The sequence below is a fragment of the Pezoporus flaviventris genome, unplaced genomic scaffold (genome assembly GCF_033815535.1).
Source record: "Pezoporus flaviventris isolate CSIRO_AGI_PZ_B2104156 unplaced genomic scaffold, CSIRO_AGI_Pfla_v1 ptg000225l, whole genome shotgun sequence".
NCBI classification, from domain to species: Eukaryota; Metazoa; Chordata; class Aves; order Psittaciformes; family Psittacidae; genus Pezoporus; species Pezoporus flaviventris.
In genome coordinates, this window is record NW_026892773.1 from 596,688 (window position 1) to 621,393 (window position 24,706).

The 24,706-nt window shown below is 46.2% G+C and overlaps 1 protein-coding gene across 1 annotated transcript; it reads left to right on the top strand.

Annotated features, from left to right (window-relative positions):
• Nucleotides 1-3,695: 3,695 nt before the first annotated feature.
• LOC133262952 (proline-rich protein 9-like) lies at nt 3,696-6,562 on the top strand. Its single transcript, XM_061442464.1, has 2 exons — nt 3,696-3,756; nt 5,419-6,562. Exon 2 carries the CDS (start codon nt 5,440-5,442, stop codon nt 5,893-5,895), a length of 456 nt encoding a protein of 151 aa, XP_061298448.1. The 5' UTR covers nt 3,696-3,756; nt 5,419-5,439; the 3' UTR covers nt 5,896-6,562.
• The last annotated feature ends 18,144 nt before the right edge of the window (nt 6,563-24,706 follow it).

Genomic DNA, 24,706 nt, shown 5'->3' on the forward strand with positions numbered 1-24,706 from the left:
TAATGTCACTGCAAGATCCATTTATCTGAACACAAAGGTTAACAACACTGACATCAGGCATGTCAAAGCTTTCTGAAAGCATTTCAAAGCACATCATAAACGCTCATTAATGTTCTGAACAACTGATGTTGACATATGTATTTTTTTTAACAAGAGTATTACAACTGCCAGCTCACTACCAGAGAGGACAAGGAAATAAAAGTGATGAGTCAACCAGTGAACCAAAACTCAGCACCTAAAGAGTGAGTCCATAAGGAAACTAAACAGTGCACATGTCAACTCTATTTATTAAAACAAGCTCAAGAATCAAACCCCTGCACCTTAAAAACTCAAGATACTAAACACAAACCCCACCATCTTTGTATTCATCGAGAGACAGAAAGAACAGAGCCATCAACACCTTCAATCACTCAGAAGTGCTGACAGGACACATTTATTCTCTATTTAACTGATACGTTAAGATTCTTCAAGACTTTCATAGTCCTCTATCTGTAAGGATATGCTGGAAAGCTGTATAAAACCTTAAAGGACCAAGCTAGAGCTCGCCACAAAAGCAGGGAGCTCTCTGAAGACATCCATTTGATTATACTGGCCAAAACAGCAGATATCAAGACATCAATCCATCCCTGAGCTCACTGAAACACCGCAACAAATAAAGAAGTTTAAAATTGAAAATGTGTGTGGTTTAGTGTGCACACCACAGCAAGTGAGACTTAGAAATAATTACATCAATTACACGGTCTTTGGATAATAAGGGGTTTGTGCCCAAAAAGGTGTTCTTTTCATCAGGCTGACTAGGAAAGCGTATGAAAGTAGTTTGAGGCTCAGAGCTTCATCCATTTCTCTTGGATTCTCCCGCCAAACCAGGTATGTGTGATCAGCTTTATAACTACCATATTACAGCTAAACAGACTGTAACCTTGAGAGGCTCAGCACGTTTCATTTCCTAACAAAGAATACAGACATGAGAAGACACTGAAGTTTTTCCAACTTAATCCTAAAGTCACCTTAAACACAGCAAAGCCTGTGAAGAGACAGCAGCTGCAGGAGAGCTGAACTTGTGACCATGAGAGTGTGGAACAGATTTTTGCATTAAAAGATTGCATTATACTATTGTGATGCATGGTTTTTTTCCTTATGAACAAGGCTTCAGATATCCCATGAGTAATTTCCAGAGCTACTCTACTTCTGAATGACCAGCTATACAGCTTGATGCCCACCTTACCAAATATCAGGACAGGCTTGGAGGCATGTTGCAAACATCCAAAGGTCAGCCTTGATGCCTGTTCTCCATAGAAGAGCTCCAAAACTGTTGCCTTATACGTTTAACCAAATGTGTAATTTCCCACATGCCCAGCCTCAAACCATCATCATCACTACATTATTCTGCAGAGAATTACACACTTTCCCATAACTTAGCCTTCCATCAGGTGCTTTGAATTTTATAGATGTAAACAGCTACAGAAACAGGGGGCTCTCAATCTTATCAGCTGGTCCTGATACTTCTCATTGTTTTATGCAATAGCTCATTCATCAACATTAAGCCATGAGCCACAAATTCACCAGGAATGTTGAAAACCAGAGAATAAATACCCATTTTTCCATTGCAAAGAATTATTACCCAGCAGTTGAGGGTCTCATGTTTTATTATGAGCTGTGTACTGGAAAGGTGAAGAGCAATGACCTGCCACACTCAGGCAAATACACCAAAGTAAATGCAGGGATGGAAAAGCTCCTGCCTCTGAGCATTACCTCTGAATTAAACTTAACTAATTGGACAGTGCATTCTACTGGGAACAATATTCTCCCTTAAAGTAGATGCCCGCTTCTATTGCTTAACACATGATATTAAGATGAAGCATTGAGCTTTCTGCCTGTATCCATCATTTGGTCGTAAAAAAAAAGGGGTTGCAACAAGAGTCAGTATTCACGGTTATAGCTATATTCCCATTTATAATAGACACACTTGTATTATATTTACTAGTTTTGTAATATCCAGGACCTAAACCACTATTTTCAGTGAGCCTTTTTCTAAAGAGATACTCTGAGCTGGAAAAAGGGCAAGAACGTTAAACTTGGGGGTTGGAACTAGAACTTAAGGTCCTTTCCAACCCTAACCATTCTATGATTCTGTGATTCTAACTTTGTTAAACCACAGTCATCCCTCATGACGTGACCTGAATCATAGTCTATTCTCACCCCACACCTCAGCTTTGCCCTACTGATAAATTAAGATGGTCCTCACAGGTGCCATGTTTGTGCAGACCTATGTTTACCCATATATAACACAATAGCACTGACAGAGACATTAAATAGCATCTTCATAACAGGACCTTTTAAAACTCCTTACAAATGCTCATTAATGTTTTACATGAGCCACGCTCTTCAAACTGAACTCCATTATGATGAACACCTGCACACACCCAATTTAAAGGATGCGTCTCAAGACGTCAGAGGCTACTAATTACATCACGTGTAGGGAGCAGTTTGCCTTCTGATTGACAAGCACAAGGCACATGTACAGGCAACATCTGCTCAGGCACAGCTGAGGTCTGGGTGCAAACCAGCAGCTGTTGGGATGGTCACAGGATAAGATAATGGGGTCATTAGAAACAAAAACTCACCCCTTTGCTATCACTGGGATGCCATAGAGTCATAGAATGGTTTGGGTTGGAAAGGGCCTTAAGATCTTCTAGTTTCAACACCCTGCCACAGGCAGGGATGCCTTCCACTAGACCAGGCTGCTCCAAGTCTTGTCATCTTGGCCTTGAACACTGCCAGGGATGGGGCAGCCACAGCTTCCCTGGACAACATTTTCAGTGCCCTACCACCCTCACAGGGGAGAGCTTCTTCCTTATATCCAACCTGAAGTTCCCCTGGTTAAGTTTGAACCCATTAGTCCTTGTCTTGTTGCTGCAGTCCCTAGTGAAGAGTCCCTCTCCGCCGTCTTTGTAGGCTCCCTTCAGATATTCTAGTCCAACATTGTAATTCTTTGTTTCTCCCCAAAGAAAAAATCAGAGTGTCTGTAGGACCACAACTGCCTGTAGAAAGCACCAAACCATCCTTTAAACCCTTCAGAATTCATGATTCCTTGCAAGTGAGCTATGCCAGCTTCCAAGGAGATTTTAATTTGCCACAGGACAAGTCTTGGACACAGCCCTGAGAGTTTTTCACCCCACCAAGATGCAAGATGGGCTTGCCTGAATACCTTCCACTGCCCTCATTTCCAGCCATAAAACCCTACCAAATGCAAAGCCTAATAAAATCAGGGAATGACTCTTATTAAGTTTGAAGAGCATTTGATCAGCCATACAATGAGCACCAAGCTTTGGGTACATCTCTCCCTTGACAAAGCCACATTCCTCAATGCCCCCACGCTGCCTACCTGCATTTAAATGAGCAAAGGGGAAAACTGAATAAGGATGACCATTGCCCACTCCAACCTCCTGCTTCCAGTTTGCCAGTCTGCCCAAAGAAGCTTTAAGAGAAGAGGGATAGATTTCTTCACATAATTGTTGACGTCAATGGAATAAAAGGCAGGTTTTATTCTCCCTATGGGAGATTTAAAATGGAAAAAACCTGGAGGGTGTGAGATGCATTTCATGGCATTCAGGGATAACAACATATTAATTCTCTCCTGTATTTAATTAGGATTTGATACACAGTGGCTCAGGTTTTCCTTGCACTGTAAAAGACCATATAAAAACACACACTGCCAAGCTTTCAATCCAGTTCTTACTCTCCGCTGGGAGCTCGGTAAGTTTTTTCCCTATTTCTCTTTCTAACTAGCAAAATATCCTTTTGTTGCTACTTTGAACTTGAATCTAGATCTTACAGAAATGCTTTGACACTGCAAATGAAGAGAGTTGGTTCTTTTAAAGGCTGTTTGTTGGGTTTTTTGATTCCTTTTTTTTACAGGCAGAGATAGATACAGGACTTTAAAGTTGAGCCTGAGATCTACAGAACCTCACCCAGTTTGGGATGTGATGTTTCCACTTTGATCTGGCTATTTGGGTACCCATAGCTTTCATTTTCTTTGAAGAAAACCTCGAATTCTAGATTTCTCTTGTATTAGAGATGACTTCTTTTAGTAGTTCAAGGAACTATTTCTGTGGGCAGTAAATATTCTGACCTTTACCATCCTAATCAGAGACTGATGTAGATTACTTTAATACCACAGAGACTTTTTTATCTTGAATAACTGAAGGAAGTTTTGGCTTCTGCATATTTGAGACTCCTTTTAGACACACTTTTTGGGGAGGAATTCTTCTTTACAAGAGCTGATATTACCTCCACTCCTTTTCAAAACATAGCAAGATCCAAACCTGCCTGGTATTTTTGTTGTGTCTGCAGTTAACCATCAGCTTTCTAAACAAATCTACAGTAGCTTGGACCTGATCCTTGTGAGCTTGTTGTTATAGTCCTATATATCTGCAGAAGCAGCTGCCACCAAATTGCAAAGTGCAGACACCAAAGTGGCATTTGCTACTGCTGAGGAAAGCTGATTTACAGGCAGATTTTAATTAGAAAACCCAAGGTCTCAGCACTTCTCCAGGCTCAATCACATCTTTGGAATGGACACCTCATCCATTCCAGGTATGGCAGGGGCAGCTGTGATGTCCCATAACCAGGCAATGCCTCACCCTAAAAGATGGAACAGAGCCTGTGCCCTCCTGCCTTCAAGGAAGATCATCTCCATGCCAGGAGCACTTCAGCCCTGGCAGTACAGGATGCTCCACAGGCTAATTCAGGTGCAGACCTGAGCAGATTCCTCCTGTGATTCTCGCAGCCCTTTGGTCCCCAACTTCTAGTGAAGCAAACTAAGGGAGAAAGAGCAAGAGGCAGCAGAGTACAGGGTAGCCTCAACTACATCCTGAGATGCAAAGAGTTACCTTTTCTCCTCATATGGGGTACTGGCAGCTTGAGCCAGACTTTCAAAAGTCACTCCGTCCTTAAAGAACATTAGGCTTTCAAAAACAAAGCTCTGCCTGCCAATTACAGAGATAACAATCCTCTGTTCTGCAATTTAAATTAGCATAAAGAAGGGCAATATTTTCCTTTGCTTTACCTTGTGCCAGCAAAAAGCAATTCCAGTTTAAACTGAAGCGTCTGCAAAGAAAATAAATGATAGCCCTTGCCACAAAAAGATGAGAACCTCAGCACTAATCCCAGATACTCCATTGCGTCACTAGCTGGAGCACACAGGTCACTTTGCAGCTATGGCTGGAACTCCCCTTCTTCTAAGGATAATAGCTCCACATAACATCTGAAGCTATGAGAGATCATTAGTTAAATGCGATGCTGTGCAGTTTCTGCTAGAGATGAGGGCTGAGAGTCAGAAGCAAGCTCCACAGCAGAAAGGCAGCTTGTCAGATACCAGGGAATTCATTTACCTTTTTTCCCTACTTCATTTTGTAGGTTCATCTCCACCCCAGAACAATGTCTTATTACGGGTACCAATACAAGCAGCAGTACTATATTCCAGGTGCAACAAGGTGTACCACACCGGTGTTCACGAGGTGCCACAACCCCTGCCCTGTGAAGTACGTGCCATGTGCACCATGTGTTTCCAAGGTCCCCAAGGGGTGCAGGCTGAGGAAGACAGTGCAGAGCATCCCCAGGTGCTCCGTACCATGCTCATCACGGTGTGTGGAGACACACGTTGTGGAAGGCCACTCTTCCTCCTGTCGCACCAGGTCTCCTGATCCATGCACCATGGCATTTCCTCAGTCCGTCGTGCAGGGTGGGGAGAACCTCTGCGTGTCACAGTGTGGCCACTCAGGCATTACAAGATGCCCTCAGGTATGCACTCCGACCCGCTTGTACCAGCACAGCTCATGTCCTTATTCATACCAGTGGTCCAACAGTTACCAGTACAACTGTGGGCAGCACTAAGCTCCATGGAGGTGCCCACAGAACGACCAGGCGATGAAGAGCAAGATGGACACCATAGCTGAGTTCAGAGACACAGCTTTCTGAAGCACGACTCTTCTCCTGCTGCAATCTCTGGGGCTTGCAGACAGCATCTTCACAAACCAGCCCTTATTTAATCCTCTCCACGTTATACTCTACTCAATTTAAAGGACTCATAGCTTCATATCTACAGTCTCCTATCATCTACAGTGGGCTCAGATCTTGGCCACATGAAGACAGTTTTTCCATGACTGCCAGTGTAAAGGATATGTGAGTTTACCATGGGCATAATCACTCACATGGATGGCATTGAGTCGTCAAAGTGGCCTCAGCTAGCAGAGCACCAACAAAAATAGATCCTTCCATGGTAATATTTCTGAGAATACAGTTTTCTTTCTGCTTTTAACTTTGTTCCAGAGGAGACTTTGTAAAGAAAGGGGGTTTTAATTCTGTACTTTGTTCTATATGCAACCAACAGAAATTAGAGAAGTAAATGTAGGACCTGACTTTCAAAGTCAAGGCAGTCTACTGTGTGAAGCACTTTCTACTTAACCATCCACTTCTGATGTACCAGCTGCAAGTCAGAAAGTACTTGCCCTACAGTCTGCATTACTTTATTCTCTATGGTCTATAACCAATGTATCACATAATAAAGCCTCTACTGCCTCCAACTACCTGCTTTTGCTTTGGGTTTTCTTTTTCCTTCGTGCCTTTTCACACTTGACTTGGAGGTGAAAGTCCCCAGTTGTACACCAGGCGTGGGAAGACAAGCTCTGCTTTAACCTTCTCTGGTTAACACACACTCAGCTCCCCACAGTGGATCTCAAAACAACTGAGACAGCTATAAGATGACTAACAGTGAATCAATAAGCTTCCAGCAAACACTGGGATTGTCAGGGCACCCCTAGACCATACTGCTGTATGCAGCAGGACATTCAACTACTCACAAACTGAGGTGTTTATGATCTCATCCACCAATAAATCCCTATTAAATTTACCCTAAATCATTCTTTGTGCATTTGTAAACTGTAGCTCAGCAATTCCTGGTGCTCCATCCTGTGGCCAATGGGTTCAGGGAGCAGGAGGGAGCTGCAGCAAGGCAAGCCCCAGGCAGGCACACACTCCTTCACAGCACAAAACTCACAGGATACCAGGGACCCATAGTGCCACTACCATGAGCACTCAGCCATTCAGAGTGATGTATCACTATCAGAACATAGCAGAAATTATTTGATTTGCAGTGATTTTCTGGTTTTAATATCAGCTATGACATGCATTGAAATGGATGCCCCCAAGTCTGTCACTTGTGACAAGCTTAGGCCACAAGACGCCAAATTCAGTTTGTTTTGCACAGCAAAGAAGCATCATTTAAGAAACACAAAAGGTTTGAAGGCAAAAATGAAGCAAGTAGATTGTCTTGGAGCCAGCTTGGGAGAAAAGTAATAATAGAATTGGAGACAGCAGCTCTGAAGTGGCACAACTTCCCTGGCGTCAGCAGACATGAGGATGACTTATGACTGCTGCAGATCTGCCTACTAGGAGACAAGTAATAAAGTTGTGCTCTCCACCAAGTAGCCAAAGGGCACCCCTCTAATGTGGTCACATTCAAAGGAGGGTGAAGCTGTTTGGTGATACCCAGTAAAGGGCTGAGCACTCTCCCATTCCCTCCCCTGGCTGTCAGACGGCAGCCTGTGAAGGCAGCACATCAGGTTACAACAGCAGCAGGGAACAAAGGAGCCTTTCTGCCTCGTTCTTCATAGTTTTTCACCCATGCCTTCACGCTACAGCCAGGTTTTAAGCGGTCCTAGGTAGTCAGAGGGGTCTGTTTGAGAGCTCATTGCCTCAGTTCATCATGCTGCCTACATCACTTGACTGCAAACACTTCCCATTTGCCAAACACTGCTGAGCTGCACCACTTCTGGGCAATACATTACAACAGAAACACATGTGATATGGATTTAAATGCATTTATGCAACACAGGTCTCTGCTTTTTCAACTGCCACGTATTTAATTAAAACCAAAAAGGGTGAGAAATTAAGAAGGCATTTAAATTGTGTCTGCTATTCAGAAACCTCTGTCGAGCCCTCAGAACTGTCTACAGAAGCAGACAGATATGGTTAAATGCCATGCAGTCAAGTTAGCCCAGCCCAGAAGACAGGGAACAAGGTCAGAGCTACACTACAAGTGCTACAGCCCATGGATCCAGGAGCAAGGCCAAGCTGCCCCATGGAGCTCAACCTGGTCTGCACCAGCCCTGCCCTTGGCTGAAAGCAAACAGCAACTCGGTCACCTAACACAAAATTTGCCCTTGACAACGTTATATTAGGTCCTGTATTACTAAAGATTATAGAATTTAAATAACCTCTCAAAATGAGTGCTTTCAGCAGTCACTGATAACCAGCAGTTTTAACTGACCTTAGTTAACCTTACAAAGCATACTTTATTTCAGTTTATTTCAGGCTGTTCATTGTTTTAAAAGCCCAGCTTGCTGCAGACAGTAATCTACACTGGAGCATCTCACAGAATCATTAGGGTCGGAAGGGGCCTCTGGAGATCATCCAGTCCAACCCCTGCCAAGGCAGGGCTGCCCAGAGCAGGTTACACAGGAATATGTCCATGGTAGGTTTTGAATGTCTCCAGAGATGGAGACTCCACAAGCCCCCTGGGCAGCCTGTTCAGGGCTCTCCCACCCTTAGCATGCAGAAGTTCTTCCTCATGTTGAAGTGAAACTTGTTGTGTTCTAGTTCATGGCCATTGCTCCTTGTCCTGTCGCTGGGCACCACTGAAAAGAGTCTGGCACCATCCTCCAGTCACCCACCTTTGGGATATTTATATGCATTAATGACATCCCTTCTCAGTCTTTTCTCTTCTCTAGACTAAATGTTTATAGACATGCCCCCATTTGATGGATGTGTATCTGTGCCTCAGCCACTTGCACTAGTGATAGGACGAGGGGTGATGAGATCAAACATAAACAGGGGAGTTTTAGGTTGGATATAAGGGAGAAGTTCTTCCCTGTGAGGGTGCTGAGGCACTGGCACAGGGTGCCCAAACAAGCTGTGGCTGCCCCATCCCTGGCAATGTCCAAGGCCAGGTTGGACAGGGCTTGGAGCAACCTGCTCTAGTGGAAGGCGTCCCTTCCCGTGGCAGGGGGTTGTAACTGGATGAGCTTTAGGTCCTTTCCAACCCAAACCATTCTATGACTTCCAATAGCCCAGGGCACCCCGCCTATCCCAACCAACCTGCAATCATAGTGTAGCTGTGCCCTCCTCTGGCCGTTACCAGCTCACACAGCTCCTGGTTTTCACAGGACCTCCAACAGCAATTGAAGCCATCAGCTCCTCTCGCAATTAGCCAAGGTGAATTGCTATGGGCATGGATGCAGCATGGATGGAGTAACATCATTTGTGACTGTTGGATTAACGGGCCTTTCTTTCATGGGCAGATAACTCTGCATCAGCCTTCCTTTTGGTTGTTGATGTGGGAGCTGTGGTCTGGCTTTAGCAGCTTATTTAGTACATTGGGTAGTATCAAAATAGGTCCTGTCAAATCTTTCATGAACTGGGTTTGGGGAGAGTTCTGTCACTCGCTTCTCGCTCGCATAGAAACCTGCTCACAACTTGACTACTTCAGAAGCAGTTTGCAAATATAAACCCAAATCTTAACATGGGGGCTCTTTTCTGCTCAAATCTGTTAGAAAATCAGGACATCCTAGAAGCTGAGTTACCAAAAGGCTTTGGGTTTTTTCCTGTTGTGATGCATATACTAAAAAAGGCAGGGGGGTTGAGCAGAGCCTCTATGAAAGGCATCTATTGGGTTTGCCAGGCTTGGGAGAAATCGTAAAAGGGCTTGAAAAGAGCTTTAAGGGCAAATCTCTTTATGTGTTCATGCAATTCTTTTAAATTCCTAATCACAGTAGGAGGTTAACCCTGTGGGGTTGGAGAGGTCCTGCTTTTCGCGACGAGTAATACGAAGCCTTCTTCAAAACAAAGAGGATGAGTTAAATGGTCCTAGAGCACCATCCTGTGGCAGTGCAGGTGCTGAGCTGAAGGAATGTGTTTCCCTCCTGACTCACCACCCCTCATTCCTGGTAGAGCTGCAGGTCCTTGTAATTAGCTGATGCATAACCAAAGCTCAGCTGATCCCCAGCCCAGATACTGTGGTGAGGAGTAAGGCAGATGAGCTCTTTACACAGCCCTTGCAAGAAGGTCTGATGTTCTCCAGGGTCCTTTGTAGGGCTGAGCCCCTGACTTGTATCAGTAAGAGGCAGCGTTTCACCTACGGCTTTGTCAGTTTTACTTCTTCACTTTGAAGGGAGAATCTGAGGTGTTGCATAAGGTGATTTTGACAGTTGAAGAATGAACGTGGGTGTGGGAAGGCCAGGAACGGTGTGCTTGCTGTTGAAATGGCAAGTTGCTGCACTGATGACAAACTTCGGGCTGTAAAGGAGTCAGTGATAAAGTGATGCAACATAGGCCAGCGATGGAGACGTGGAAAAGCAGCTATATGATTCTAGGGACTCCTGTGTCGTTGCATTGGCTTGCCCATGACTAAGTGAAGTCATGGGCAGGTTTAAAGGGAAAGAAGTGGTAAACCTGGTAAATGTTAATACAGGATTACTGTGAGGAAGAAAGGGTTTCAGATGAAAAGGCCGAACTCCAATTCTTTGGTAGCCACAGACCTTACAAGATCCAAATGCCAACTCCTATCCACTCCTGAGGGACTTGCCATTTGACTTGAGTTTCTAGGAGTTCATACATGGCTGTCCATACCACCAGTTCATCCATGTGCCTGTCTTATCATTGCCCTGTTCATATCCCTGGGGACGTTTTCATCAGCTGGAGGCTTTGAAAGGAGAAAATCCCATTTAATTGGTGCACTTGGTTGTGTGTATCAAGTCTTTGCACTGCAGGAAGAAAGGTTTACAGGTTTACTTCAGTCCAAAGAGACTTCAGTTCTCCCTTTTTCTCTGGATGGTGCTGATAGGATGAGGCTGAGAAGAGCGGGCTGTGCTGCATGTGGTAATCCTAGGAGGAATATCTAGGGGCACTCTCCCATTGAAATGTGAATCATAATGAGACCTTCTTCAGGTGTCCCTGCCCCACACAGAGCATCATGTTTCTGATGTGTCCTACAAAACAGGCCATGGTTTTGCTGTCTCCTACTGACATCCTCATTTAAGTAGCTAAGAAGCAGCTGTAAGTGAAGGGGAAGTTCTCCCTAATCCTTAAAAATCACGATGCCCTGGAGCCATAAGGCTTCCCCCTACTCCAAAGCTGTCATCTCAAAACCAACATAGATTCTGATGATCCCTGTGTAGTTGTCAGCTTAAAACCAGCATTGGCTCTGGTGGACCCTGTGTCCTAATTCAGGGTAGCTGCATGGTCAGTAAATGCCCAAATGTTGCCATGAGCTGGGGTCATTGGAAGGGATCCCCTGTGTTGATGTCATTCCTTACTCCAACCATCCTCACCTTAGTGTCAAACCAGCTAATTTTGATATAGTCTAAAAGCCTGTGGGGAGTTCCCAAGCAAATAAATTAAGTGTCAGATATGACCACTGATGATAATGAATGGAGCAATTAAGACTTTCCATTTGATGACTGTAATTTTAATGGGCTGATGCAAACCAGCTGAATAATATGGGAAGGAAGCTACAGCAGTGTCATAGGTAGAAACCAGGCAGATGACCCACTAAAGAGCTGGGTGGATCATAAAAATAGGAAGCTATGCAGCTGAACTTGCCAGGTGATGAGCAGCTCATCTTCCCAAGGAGTTTGTCCTGCACACAGCCATTGTCACCACGGGTCCATACAGGAGACTAAAATGAGGTTGGCCATGACGCATTTTGAGTGCTGCTGATGCCTAGGTGACAAATGACATGTTCTTCAAGCAAGTTCTCCTGGCATCTCAGAAATGCTCCTATTCCCTGATGGAGAGGGGAGAATGAGAAAAATGCCTGATGCTGGAGAGGTTCTGCTAGGGAGCAAGCTGATAAGACAGTGCCCATCACCTCGTCACCACCCTGGTCTCCTCTGTAACCCATGGGGTGCTGTACACAAGCTGTACAAAGCTCCTGCAAGTCAAAATAAAAGGCTTGTTGTACAGCAGGATAAAATAAACACTTGCTCCAATAATTGGTTCTGCATACAGTGAAACAACACAATACCACATGGGTTTATTGCTCCCTTTTGCAGTGAATGCTGTCTCCTTTTGGAATATCTTCAGATGTTGACTTTATTAGGGCATGATCTGCCTGCTTGGGCTTATTGGGAGACAGCATAACTGCCTTCTATGAGGAGAGCCTCCTGTGTGAATAAGCTGTGAATGAATGAATGAAAGGTCTAGCTCTTCTCACATTCCACAACCCAAGAATAGATTCATTAATGCCAAAGGACTTTAAAATACTGCTTGCACCCAATGCCAATGGGGTGGACAGCGGGGAGATGCCGGATGCTTCCCATGAACATCCTGTCACATGTCCCATTTCACAAAACATGCGTGTGTCTGAGCCACAGCCCTGAGCTGAATGAATTGGTCATCTCCAGCCTGAATGGCTCATAATTGCTGGGCAAGACACATTTTCCCTTATCATGACAGGAAGCCTGGCTTGGGAGGTGATGTCTCCCAGTTCAGCCACCCTGCAGGACTCTGGGATGGGTTTGGGCTGGTGGTCTCTTCTTACCTCATTCCCCAACGGAAGGAAATGGTCTTCTCCCATCTAATGAGGTGGCAATGGTCTTCAGGCTCTCTCTCTGGTCACCATCTAACATGTGGGAAGTCCAATACCAGAGGAAATGGGTTCATTTCTAGCTGTAATTGTATAGAAAATATGGGCCAAAGATTGACGTTTGAAGGAAGGTAGTGGCTTTTCACTGTGGTTGTTTTATGCCCAGGTTCTGCTGGGTGCAAGAAAACCAAGAATGAGGTTTCAGAACCCAGGTGCTTCCCATGACGCAGGATGCACCATTGCTTCCCTTCCCACTCCCCACGACAAAGCGCTTGCCTGGGTCTATCTCACCCTATGGCTGTCGGTACCAGAGCCATGGAGGGGAAAGGGCAACCATGGTGTTGGAGGTCCCACAGCAGCGGAATGCCTTTCGTCACGTCCCCCTTCCTGCTCCAATCTTTGCTTTTGTCATTACAAAACCTCTCAGTGATGAGGCTGTGGGTGTGATAAGAGATCTGTATATCTAATTTAGCAGGGCTGTTGCTCAATTTTGACTTAACCTCCTTTTTGCTTTATCTGCCTGTTGCTATCATACTTGGGAAGACTTTTGTCTAGGTTGAGGTATGGTAGAGAAAGCAGTAAAGAACCAGGAATAAATTTCTTTCAGAATGTTCTTCCACTTTTTCAGAGATGTTAGATGTTTCAGTTATAGAAAAGGAATCATTTCTCTTTGCCCATTCTGCTGTTTCTTATAATATTAAGCAAACACTGGTTGGCAAAAGTGAAATTACCAAAAAACGATCTTCCCTTTTTTACTTGGTAAAGCATTTATCCTGTAGTTGAAGTTTTATAGAGATATGAAGCAAAGTATACTACTTTTCTACATACGTACACATAACCTAGAAAGCTAAAAAACATCTCAGATGATGAGCTTTTTGGTACCCAGCAGCCTCCAGGTGCAGTGTCAGGTGTATATAATTTAGTCAGGTATAAAACAGAGCAGTTGGAAGCATTTTGATCTCAAGAGCAGTGCTTTGATGTAGCCCCTGTGATACACTGTGATTTAAAGCCAGACTTGTGTTAGCATGAGCTTTGCTTTTAGTCATCACAAAGAAGTGTTGCAGCTACTGGGAGACCAGGCCTAAGTCATCCTATTTTGCATCTCCCAAATCCCCATTGTAGCACAGATTATTTCCCAATGAGGTTTGGAAGAATGAAGAACCAAGATGGGGGAAAGAAGAACACTGAAATCAGGGTGTGCCTGTGGCTTTCATGTATGCAGCAACCAGATGAAAGTGAAACCAGGAAAGGCAGCCACAGCCGGACAACTGGCTGGTCAACTGCCAAAGCCATCATATGTTAATTGGTGGGGAAAGTTGTTCTTCTTGGGGTACACAAACATCATCACTGTGCCCACATTCCTTGGCAGAGAGATGCAAGTCATGCCAGGTGTTGAAATTTGGAGGAATACTCATAGAAAGAGCTCTAGCCAAGTTCATAGGTGGTTACGTGTGGTAATAAGGGCAAAAGGGCAGCTTCTCAGAGGACAGACTCTGGGAAGAGCTGGCACTGGGAGGAGGAAAGGATTAAAAGCTTTGATCCCCAAAATAGAAGCAGAACACAAGGGGTGGAGGCAGAAACTCTTCCAGATTAAAAATGATCCTTTCTTTCCACTTCCTGCACCCATCTGACACCAGGGATTAAATGGGTAGAGAGCCAGGCTGTTCCTTGTCTGAAGGGATGGGGAGTGAGGAAACAGGTCTGAAAAGGAAGCGATACTGTGGAAGGAGAAGAGCAACTTCTGGTCATAGAGGGTGGATCCATGTCCTCAGGACGAGGCTGCTGACTGCACCACCCGAGAGCAGGGGTCACCACCATTAGCAGAGCATGGCATCAGCCATGGCCACCACCAAAGGCTGTGAGCCATCAATGATACTCGCTGTATCTGCTATCTGGGTGTCTCGTACTCAGCAGCAAGTCTTGCATCACCAAGTCATCTGGCTGCCTGTTGAGGGAGAGTGGGTAGATTTTGCTTTGGTGGCAATGAGCTGCTGAAGAGGTAAAGCTGTCTTGAATCATCTTCATGAACCACTGCCCCTCTCGAGGACCACTGAGCCCAGTCCCTAAAGGCTCAGAGCAGATGGGAGCATGAGGGAGACATCATGCTCGCATAACCCTGAGACTTGCCCAGGGTGTGTCCAGCCCTGAGTGCACCTCAGTGACACAAGTGTCCTTCAGTGCCTCAATGTATGTCATGTGTGGACGCTGGACATCACATTTTGTGCATTAGGCCATTTTACTGAATGCTTTGCCCTGCTAATCTACTGAGGGAGAAATTGAAGTTGTAGGGAGAGACAAATTACAGGAAGGAACAGAAGACAATCCTCCACCCCACCAGCTACATACATTTCCCTCCTTACCCTTACCCACCAGCCTGCAATGTGCAAAAAGCACAGAGAATTAAACAGAAAGTAATCTGAAGGCTTCAGAAACTGGGTAGGTCTCCAGCGTGCCTTGGTCACAGCAACATCCAGCCCATCTGCTACCTGTCATCCAGCAGGAGCATGGCCTTCTTGCATTCAGGACGGATGTGAGGATCACGCCTCTCTCATAACCCACACAGAGGATATAATCAGGAGGTGTCAAGCAAAGGCATCACGAGAACACGTATGCCTCTGTGGCAATTATACTCCACCCTACTGATAGAGCTTTGGTAGCTACAGCCTGTGTTCAGAGTGAATCAAAATACCCACTGCACACAGTGTTCTTTGGGGACACCTGCACTAAATTGCTTAAAAACAGCTCTGCCCCCCAAATGCTGGGGAGCTTTGCCTCTGCAATGTGATTTCCCTTCATTAAGGAGGGATTTATCTGGGGATGGGGCATTCAGCTGAGATTCGAAAGCTCTGGTTGAAATTCTGGGGTTTGAGCCTTTCCCAAATCTCTCCCCCCTGTGCATAAAATCAGGACATAATTGTGCTTGCTCTGATTTCCGCTCTTCAGTACAGAAACTCCCATTTACATTCCTAGGGAAAGGGATCTTCAGGAGCAGTTGGTTGGAAGTAAAACACTCCTTATACTTAACAGATGAAAGACCTTAGTTAGCTCAGCCAGGACTGAGACTGGATGTAAAGCTAATTCCAATTAATGTGAGCATTTCACTTTGCTGTTGAAATGCAGGAATATGGTTTCAAAATCTGATTTTCTTGCTGCTTCTTCACAGATTGCAAACACTATTGTTTTGCTGTTTGTTTGCAATGAGGCCTTTACAAAGGAGCATCCTGTGCCAGCACCTCTGTGTAAATCTGACCCAGCCAAGCTAACAAACCTCATCTAGAACAACCAAATCAGGTTTTGTTATGCCCCACTCCTGAGCACACGTACCTAAAATCCCAGGACTCATCTTTTATGTGCCAGAACATGTTAAACCTCTTACTACTGCATCCTGAGTGCCCTTGATCTTAATAGCAGAGATAAACAAGGTGTTCTAGATATGCTAAGTATATGCTGCAATCACAGCCCTTCATTTGGTTTTCAGACAAACAGTGAATCCCTTGACATCTGCCTTCCCTGCCCTACTTACGTTTCTGGTCCAGGCATATCACAGAGGGGTTTTGACATTAGATGTGATTGTGTCTCCATCACATTAAGTTTCATGGTCCCATCTGAGTGTTTCTAGATGTAAAATAGCAGCCCTATTGTAGGAAATACTGCACCAGACCTTCCTATGCTTATTATATTTAACTTTATTTGGCTCTACCCACTTGGCTACTCATACATATATTCTCAAGCAGCCAGATGTGTATGAGTACCTTGTGCAGGATCACTTGGGAGTGACACAGGGATACCAAATACTAAGGCATGGCATCTCCCGGGCTTCTTTTGGCTGAACAGTGTTTGGGCAAGACTTTCATAAAAATCAGTAATTATAGGGGGATAATTTGTGTCAGTCACTTGGTTCCTCGGCAAGGTTGCAGCCTGCTGACCAATTTCATTGCTTTATACATCATAGAGCTACTGTCTGCTTGCTGGGATAAAGCATAAAAGAAAACATACTAGTGATATGGGTATTCTTCTACCCAGAATATGGCTTTGGAAATCACATGTTCTTACAAGTCTGTGGAACCTCAGGCTTGCTGATAGACTTCCAAAGGTTTTTCTAACAGAAATATTTTGGGGGGGCTCTTAAAGGCCCTGAAGCTGTCCCATGAAATCCCTTTCAGTTGAGAACCTTCAACAGAGCACCTGGGGGAGGGTCTCTTGTCCTACACCACACCTACACCACTACTGGTGATGCCTCCTTCTTCCCATGGTGACACTTCCGACAGAGCTTCATCTGAGAGGCAGAAGCTCAAAGGTGAAATAAGGCTGAGCAGGTTTCATGCTCCAGGGCAGGAAATGCACACTGGCAAAGCAGGGAAGGTGGCACTTAGCAGACTACCAGTGGCACAGCCTACTCTGCCACGAAGCAATAATAACACCAACTACTGTTGCCACAATCAGCTATATTTGAGTGGAATATCCTTCCAGCACTGCCACTTCAGTGGCTGCCCCATCCCTGGCAATGTTCAAGGCCAGGTTGGATGAGGCTTGGAGCAACCTGGTCTAGTGGAAGGTGTCCCTGCCCATGGCAGGGGATTGGAACTGGGTGATCTTCAGGCCCCTTCCAACACAAACCATGCTATCTCTCAATTCCACTACAACCCTTACAGTTAAGGGATGAGGTGCTTCAAGAGGAGAATGGCAAAGATAACCCTTTTTGTCTCTTAACCCATTGAGTAAATCTATCAAAACACTGCGTGCAGTCTGCATATCTGTTATGCTCTTTCAGCAAGAAGGGCCTATTCTTACATGCTCCTGAGAGGTTTAAAGAGAGTCTGTTGTATATTTATCTGTCCACTGGATATAAAACTCCCAGTATTGTCCTGATTTTTCCTCAAACTTCTCCTTTTCCATCATGTCATATTCACTCTGCTTATGGCAATGCGGTCAATGCCCAGAGCATCCGAGCATCTCTCATAGCTGTTACGTGTGTAACTACCAGTGAACATAGCAAGAAAATAGCTTTTGGCCTTTCTTTAGTGCCAAAAGTATGTAAGCTGGCCAAGTACACTGGCCATGGTAGGCACAATCTAAGCAAAACCACTGGGAAATGCTACTGAAGTTAGTCCCGTTCACCCCCCCCCAAGGGCAAAGACAGCTCTCCCAGCCTGCACAGTGTGGATGGATGATACCCATGAAGTGGGAATGTGGTGGCCATGCCCTTGCTCACTGCCCTAACTGTCAGGGAGGACAAATGGTCCCTCTGCTCTTGTGCTGAGGTCTCTGCAGGCCACTGTGGTCAAAAATGGAAAGCTCAAAGTCCCATCCCAGCTGCTCTTACACCACGGCACATCTCCATGAAGACCACTCTGGCCTTTAAGGTTTATTTCCTACATTTCTCTGCAGGTCAGATCCTACAAGGCTCTAAATCACCTGGAGCCTCCCAGATTTGCATCACTTCAGCTTCTGTCTGTATAGGTATGTGTTGTCTTTCAGGGAGCTTAAACTCATCAGAGCAGAGTCCAATGTGTGTCCCTACAGCCCCTGGCAATAATGTGGGTGTCATTAGAAACATATAATACTCCTACTAATCTGCCAGTTACAACACAAGATAATAATATGCCAGAGCCACGTCTGGGTGTTCAGAAACATTTTCTAGAATGAGAGATAAATTATCTAATTATAAAGACAAAAGTTCCTTCCCCCCCCCCCCCCCCCATGTTTCCTTTCTGGAATGTTGGACCCCTCTGTAAGGGGGATGTGAAATTAAATCACTTGTTTCTTCTGAAACTCCTTGAGCATGTTGCTTTTCCCCATTTCTTCTCTTTACTAGGAGTAGGTGGGGCCATCCAGTGACTTTAATACAGCTGAAAACAAAAGAGGTGGTGGAAGGGAGATACCAATCTGAAATGACAAGCCCAAGATTGTGCCAAGGAAGTGGGTAGTTGTGGTTGGGTTTGGCTAGTAAATAAATCAATCATTGTTTCTTTCCAAGAGGAGGACTAGATACTATATAAAAGTTCCTGCACACCAGGTTTCCTCACTCCATTTGACTTCTTTCCACCCGTTCGTGCCGTGGGACACGGTAAGTTGTTTCATGCTGCTGATGAAAACTGTCTTGGCTGATTAGCTTTGGAATGCTAACCTGGAAAAGGTGGGAGTAAATAGGCTTTGGGGTCTCCTAACACAAAAATTCCTCCTTATTTATGGTCCTTTTATTTCCTAATGATTCAGTCTGTGCAATTATGTGATCACATAGGAAAGGGAAGCTGAGACATAGAAAACATGGTCTTTGGAACCCCTTTATTTCTCTGGGCCCAATGCCATGTGGTACCACTGTAAACAGGCAGCTCCTAAATACTCTTGGAATATAAATCCCAAGAAAAAGGAATTTTTGCAAGTACTCAGCAAAAAGTGACAAACAAAGGAACTGAAATACCAAATGGGAGTCTATCCTCATTTTCCAGCCCTTTATCTAAACTGGAAAAGGCTCTCTTTTGACCACCTTTATTCTTGGAGGAACCATTTTTTCCTCTGGCATGTTTGGGCACCTGACCTGCTGAATAGAGCAGACAAGGACATGGTGGGGGTTAAGTGCCAAAGAAGTGCTCAGACTTCACAGCACCCTTGTAGGTCTCAACCTTGGGTACAGGCACCAATCAAGCCCTTGCAAGTGGTGACCTAGGGCATTCTGCAGCTTTCTGCAGCTACTTCTGGGTTTATATTGCTGGTATATTTTTCACTGGATGTTCCTCTTGTCATTTTTAAGAAGAAATGAAACCAAGTGCTCTGTTGAAACCAAGATTAAAGAATTTCAAAGTGCAATGAAGTTACTGTTATGCAAATGATGAGCCATGTTCTTTGTTTCTTGTATGCCACGGAATATTAATTCCATGAGCATTATTGCCCTTTCAAACTTCCCAAACCACATTTGGATAAGGGTAATTCTGGTGTACCACAGCCTTATGTACCGCTCGCAGTGGCATTGCCACAACTTGCTGCAAGAAGGGATTATTAAGGAATGATTGTGGTTGCATCTGCTCTAGAAAGAAAAGGCCATTTAGATATGGATAGAGGAGGTCTGGTAGAAGACCTGATCAAGGGATATGGAAGCAAAGGGTGGGGAGCAAAAAGGAAGCAGAAGACATCTTCATATATTGACCTGCCATTGGAAGAGAGTGGGGAAGCTCAGTAACACAACCTTTTCTCTCCCTGCATTTGCTAAGCCTTGGTTTTTCTTTCTTTGGCAGGACTCCCAGACACTGGTGACAATGGGTTCCCATCAACAGAAGGGTGACGGACAAGGGATCTCTGAGTCTGGTGGATGCCATGGCGGTGGTGGTGGAGGAGGTTCATGCCATGGCAGTGGTGGAGGAGGAGGTTCATGCCACGGCAGTGGTGGAGGAGGATCTCAAGGATACCAGAGCCAAGGATCATCTTGCCATGGAGGAGGCAGCAGTGGCTACGGTGGAGGTGGTGGTGCTATTTACCAGACCCACATATCGTCATCCCCCTTCGGAGGAGGAGGAGGTTCAGGCCACCAGAGCCAAGGATCCATCGGTGGTGGCAGCGGAGGTGGAGGAGGTGGTGGTAGTTCAGGCCACCAGGAACAAGGACACATCTGCATTATTGGAGGAGGAGGAGGTGGTGGTGGTGGAGGAGGAGGTGGTGGTGGAGGAGGCGGTGGTGGGTCAGGCCACCAGAGTCAAGGTCCCATCTGTATTAGTGGAGGTGGAGGTGGAGGAGGAGGAGGTGGTGGTTCCAGCCACCAGAGTCATGTGCCCATCTGCATTGGAGGTGGCAGCATAGGAGGGGGAGGAGGAGGAGGTGGTAGTTCAGGTCATCAAAGCCAAGGTCCCATATGTATTGGTGGAGGAAGCAGTGGTGGTGGCGGAGGTGGTTCCAGCCACCAGGGCCAAGGTCCCATCTGCATCACTGGAGGAGGTGGTGCTGGAGGAGGAGGTGGTTCCAGCCACCAAAGCCAAGGCCCCATCTGCATTGGTGGAGGTGGTAGTGGTGGAGGTGGTGGTTCAGGTCACCAAAGCCAAGGCCCCATTTGCATTGGTGGAGGAAGCAGTGGTGGTGGTGGTGGTGGAGGAGGTGGGTCTAGCCATCAGGGCCAAGGTCCCATCTGCATCATTGGCGGAGGTGGCGGTGGAGGAGGAGGTGGTTCCAGCCACCAAAGCCAAGGCCCCATCTGTATTGGTGGAGGTGGTGGTGGTGGAGGTGGTGGTTCAGGTCACCAAAGTCAGGGTCCTATCTGTATTAGTGGAGGAAGCAGTGGTGGTGGTGGTGGTGGTGGAGGAGGTGGTTCTGGCCATCAGGGCCAAGGTTCCATCTGCATCATTGGTGGAGGTAGTGGAGGAGGAGGTGGCTCCAGCCACCAAAGTGAAGGTCCCATCTGTATTGGTGGAGGTGGTGGTGGTGGAGGTGGTGGTTCAGGCCACCAAAGCCAAGGTCCCATCTGCATTGGAGGTGGAGGAGGAGGAGGTGGCGGTTCTAGCCACCAAAGCCAAGGTCCCATCTGCATTGGAGGTGGAGGAGGAGGAGGTGGCGGTTCCAGCCACCAAAGCCAAGGTCCCATCTGCATTGGAGGTGGAGGAGGAGGAGGTGGCGGTTCCAGCCACCAAAGCCAAGGTCCCATCTGCATTGGAGGTGGAGGAGGAGGAGGTGGCGGTTCCGGCCACCAAAGCCAAGGTCCCATCTGCATTGGAGGTGGAGGAGGAGGAGGTGGCGGTTCCAGCCACCAAAGCCAAGGTCCCATCTGCATTGGAGGTGGAGGAGGAGGAGGTGGCGGTTCCAGCCACCAAAGCCAAGGTCCCATCTGCATTGGAGGTGGTGGAGGAGGAGGTGGTGGCTCAGGCCACCAAAGCCAAGGTCCCATCTGCATTGGAGGTGGCAGTATAGGAGGAGGAGGTGGTGGTGGTGGTGGTTCAGGTCACCAAAGTCAGGGTCCCATCTGTATTGGTGGAGGTGGAGGAGGAGGAGGTGGTGGTTCTAGCCACCAGGGCCAAGGCCCAATATGCATTGGAGGTGGCAGCATCGGAGGAGGAGGTGGTGGTGGTGGTGGTGGTTCAGGCCACCAGGGTCAAGGATCCATCTGCATCATTGGGGGAGGTAGCTCAGGAGGAGGTAGCGGTGGAGGTGGTTCATCCAGTTCTGGAGGTATGTCCATCCAACAACAGACCCAGCCGATCTCCTGGCCACCGCAGACTAAACACAAGTAGTGTCTGCAGAAGGGACTCTTGGACCCAGAAAACCCAAGATACAAATGTGCCTGACATTTCTTTCTCTATTAAATTAAAGAAGATTTGCATTATTCCTTTCTCCTCTTTCTTGGGATTTTCCTGTGCAGTTTCCATCTGACCAGAACTTTTGGTGTCATGTCTCAATAACCTCCAACCAGGGTGGTTTCAGATGGCTGTTCTCTGCCTCAATCTTCTAGTGCTTGCACAAAACAATAAAACTTGCAGTTCTAGAGAGCTTTGGTGTCTGACTGGTTGGATTTTGCTTTACACTTTTGTTATTGACATTATTATGCCTTTATTCTGAGTCAATGCTGTTGTAATAAAGCTACAGAGCACAAGTGCATTGAAACCCACCTGTAGAAGAGATGCTGGATTCACTAAATATTCTCAGGTCATCCTGACTTGTGCCCATGAGATAAGGTACCACAAAGTTAAACAGTCTCCCTACCTCATCAAAATGTCAAAGAATCATAAAATGGCCTGGGTTGGAAAAGACCTTGAGATCAACCAGTTCCAACCGCCTGCCATGGACAGGGACATCTCACACTAAACCATGTCATCCAAAGCTCTGTCCACCTGGCCTTGAACAATGCCAGAGGTGGAGCATTTACCACTCCTTTGGACAACCTGTGCCAGCACCTCACCACTCTCACAGTAAAGAACTTCTTCAAATCTATCCTGAATTCCCCGTTTCAGTTTGAACCCATCACCCCCTGTCCTGTCAGTACAGTGTCTGATGAAGAGAGTCCCTCTCCCTAGGGCCCCCTTTAGACACTGGAAGCTGCTTTGAGGTCTCAGCTTCTCTTCTCCAGACTGAACAGCCCCAGTGTTCTCCACCTGGATCCATACAGGAGACAGCCCCTGATTATCCCCACGGTTTCCTCCGGTCTTGCTCCAACAGCTCCATGTCCTTCTTACGCTGAGGACACCAGAACTGAACACAGTGCTCCAAGGGGCCTCTCATCATGCAATGCCAAAGGAGTTTTAAATGAGTTAGGAGAGAAAAAAATGCAAAAACTCCAGTACAAAGGATTGCAAGGTACTATTATGTGTGTGAAGCTGAAGCCCTTGCATGTGCATGGTGCAGGAGCTCTTGGTGCTCACAGCTGCACCAAGTAGCAGTGGAGGAGAAATGAGGGGTGTCTCCAACCCTTATTCCAGCTCTGAACCCGTGGTTGAGCCAGCAGCAGGGACAGGGCTTCAGAAAGCCCCTTCCAAGGGCTAAGATGCTAAGCCTGAGTAACTAGGGATGTCCGCATTCCCACAGGAATAAAACACAGCTCCAGGTATGAGTCTTCAGAGGGTGTTTCCCTATGGGAAGTGATTTCTTTGATGTGGTTTATTCTGGCAATTATCAGGGAAAGGAAAATAAACCTTCTCTGCCTGAACTGTTCTACGTGAGGCAGATGACAGATGCCTGGAAGTGTCCCAGAAGAAACAGAAGTGACCCACACCTATAGCAGGTAAAAGAGCTTAACATTTAATATGTCCCTTTACCCTCTCTCCTTTCATCCTTGGGTACTCCAGGGATGCAGGTGTCCAGATGAGCTCCTTCAGCCAGTGCTGCCACTGGAACAGATGAATTCCCGGGATTTCCTTATGGAAAGTCATAGGGTGCTAAAATACCAGTAACTGGGAACTGTACAAACACCACCGCTGCCTGCACAGTGCTAACAGAAAGCACCTTCAAGGAGGTGGGAGCGATGCTGTTGAACATCCCTACACCCAGAGCTCACCCAGGACCATTGAAGCCATCGGCCACATTTTAGAGGCTCTCAGGATGACAGCAGGAGCACAGAGCATCCTTAGATCTTGCTGCTTCCTCAGAAACACCAAAGCTATCTCCCAAACTGGGATGAATTCATCCTTTTGGTTAATATCCATCAAGATACTGATATAGAGGGTGAACAACGTATCTTTACCCTCTACCTGCAGCATTTCAACTCCTTTCTAAAGCAGGCAACACCTAAGGTCCCAGAGGCACTATAAAGACTGCTTGACCTCTGTATTGTCCATAGTGGTGCACTCAAACAAAACTCACGGTCAACACTTCATTGGTGTAGTGGGAAAGTCCAGGCATGTGAGATCCCTTTGCTGCCCCAGCATCAGCACTCCTACCCAGTGCAGCCTTCTTCGTACCCTGTGGCATCTCCATAGTCTCTACACACAATAACCACAGCCCCTTATGCTGTCCACCACTACCCCAGCAACATCTCTTAGCTGGAGTCCCACGATCCTACCAAGAGCGTCAACCACGGGAGCGGAGCTCACATGATACCTGCAGCAAAACTGCAGGTAGCCTAGGAAGTGATGCACTAGAGAAGGATTGATCTGATTCCATGAGTCAGGACAAGTGGGCTGAAGGAGGACACTTTGTTTGGTAAATAAAGCTATCACCATTCCTTTACATGCCTCACTTCCCGCCTGGGAAAACGAGAAAGGGTATAAAAGTTGATGGATCTCTCAGTGCTTCATTCGCTCAGCTTTGCCCTGTGCACATTGCCAGACCAAGAAGGGTAAGTCTATTTCTGCCAAAGGGAATGGATCTTCGCTTACTTTCATGCTTGCAATACATAAATGCTTTGGTAAAGTGCATCTGATGGGTGGTGGCTTGAAGGACAAGAAGGTTCAGGATCATCCCATGCTACTCAGTGATGTGTTTTGTTAGTATAGAGATGGAGATGGAACAGCCATCGGATAAAGGACTCTATAAATAATGGGTTGAGTAACCAGCAACATGATAATCTGTTGGCATAAAGCTTTATGTGAGTCTGGGATCTATGGAACACCTCTTGCTTACACGAATGGAAGTTCATTGGTTCTGGAGGTTGTT

What these genes read in the sequence shown, in the direction of transcription:
- LOC133262952 (XM_061442464.1), top strand. Translation starts at nt 5,440, where the DNA reads ATGTCTTATTACGGGTACCAATACAAGCAGCAGTACTATATTCCAGGT.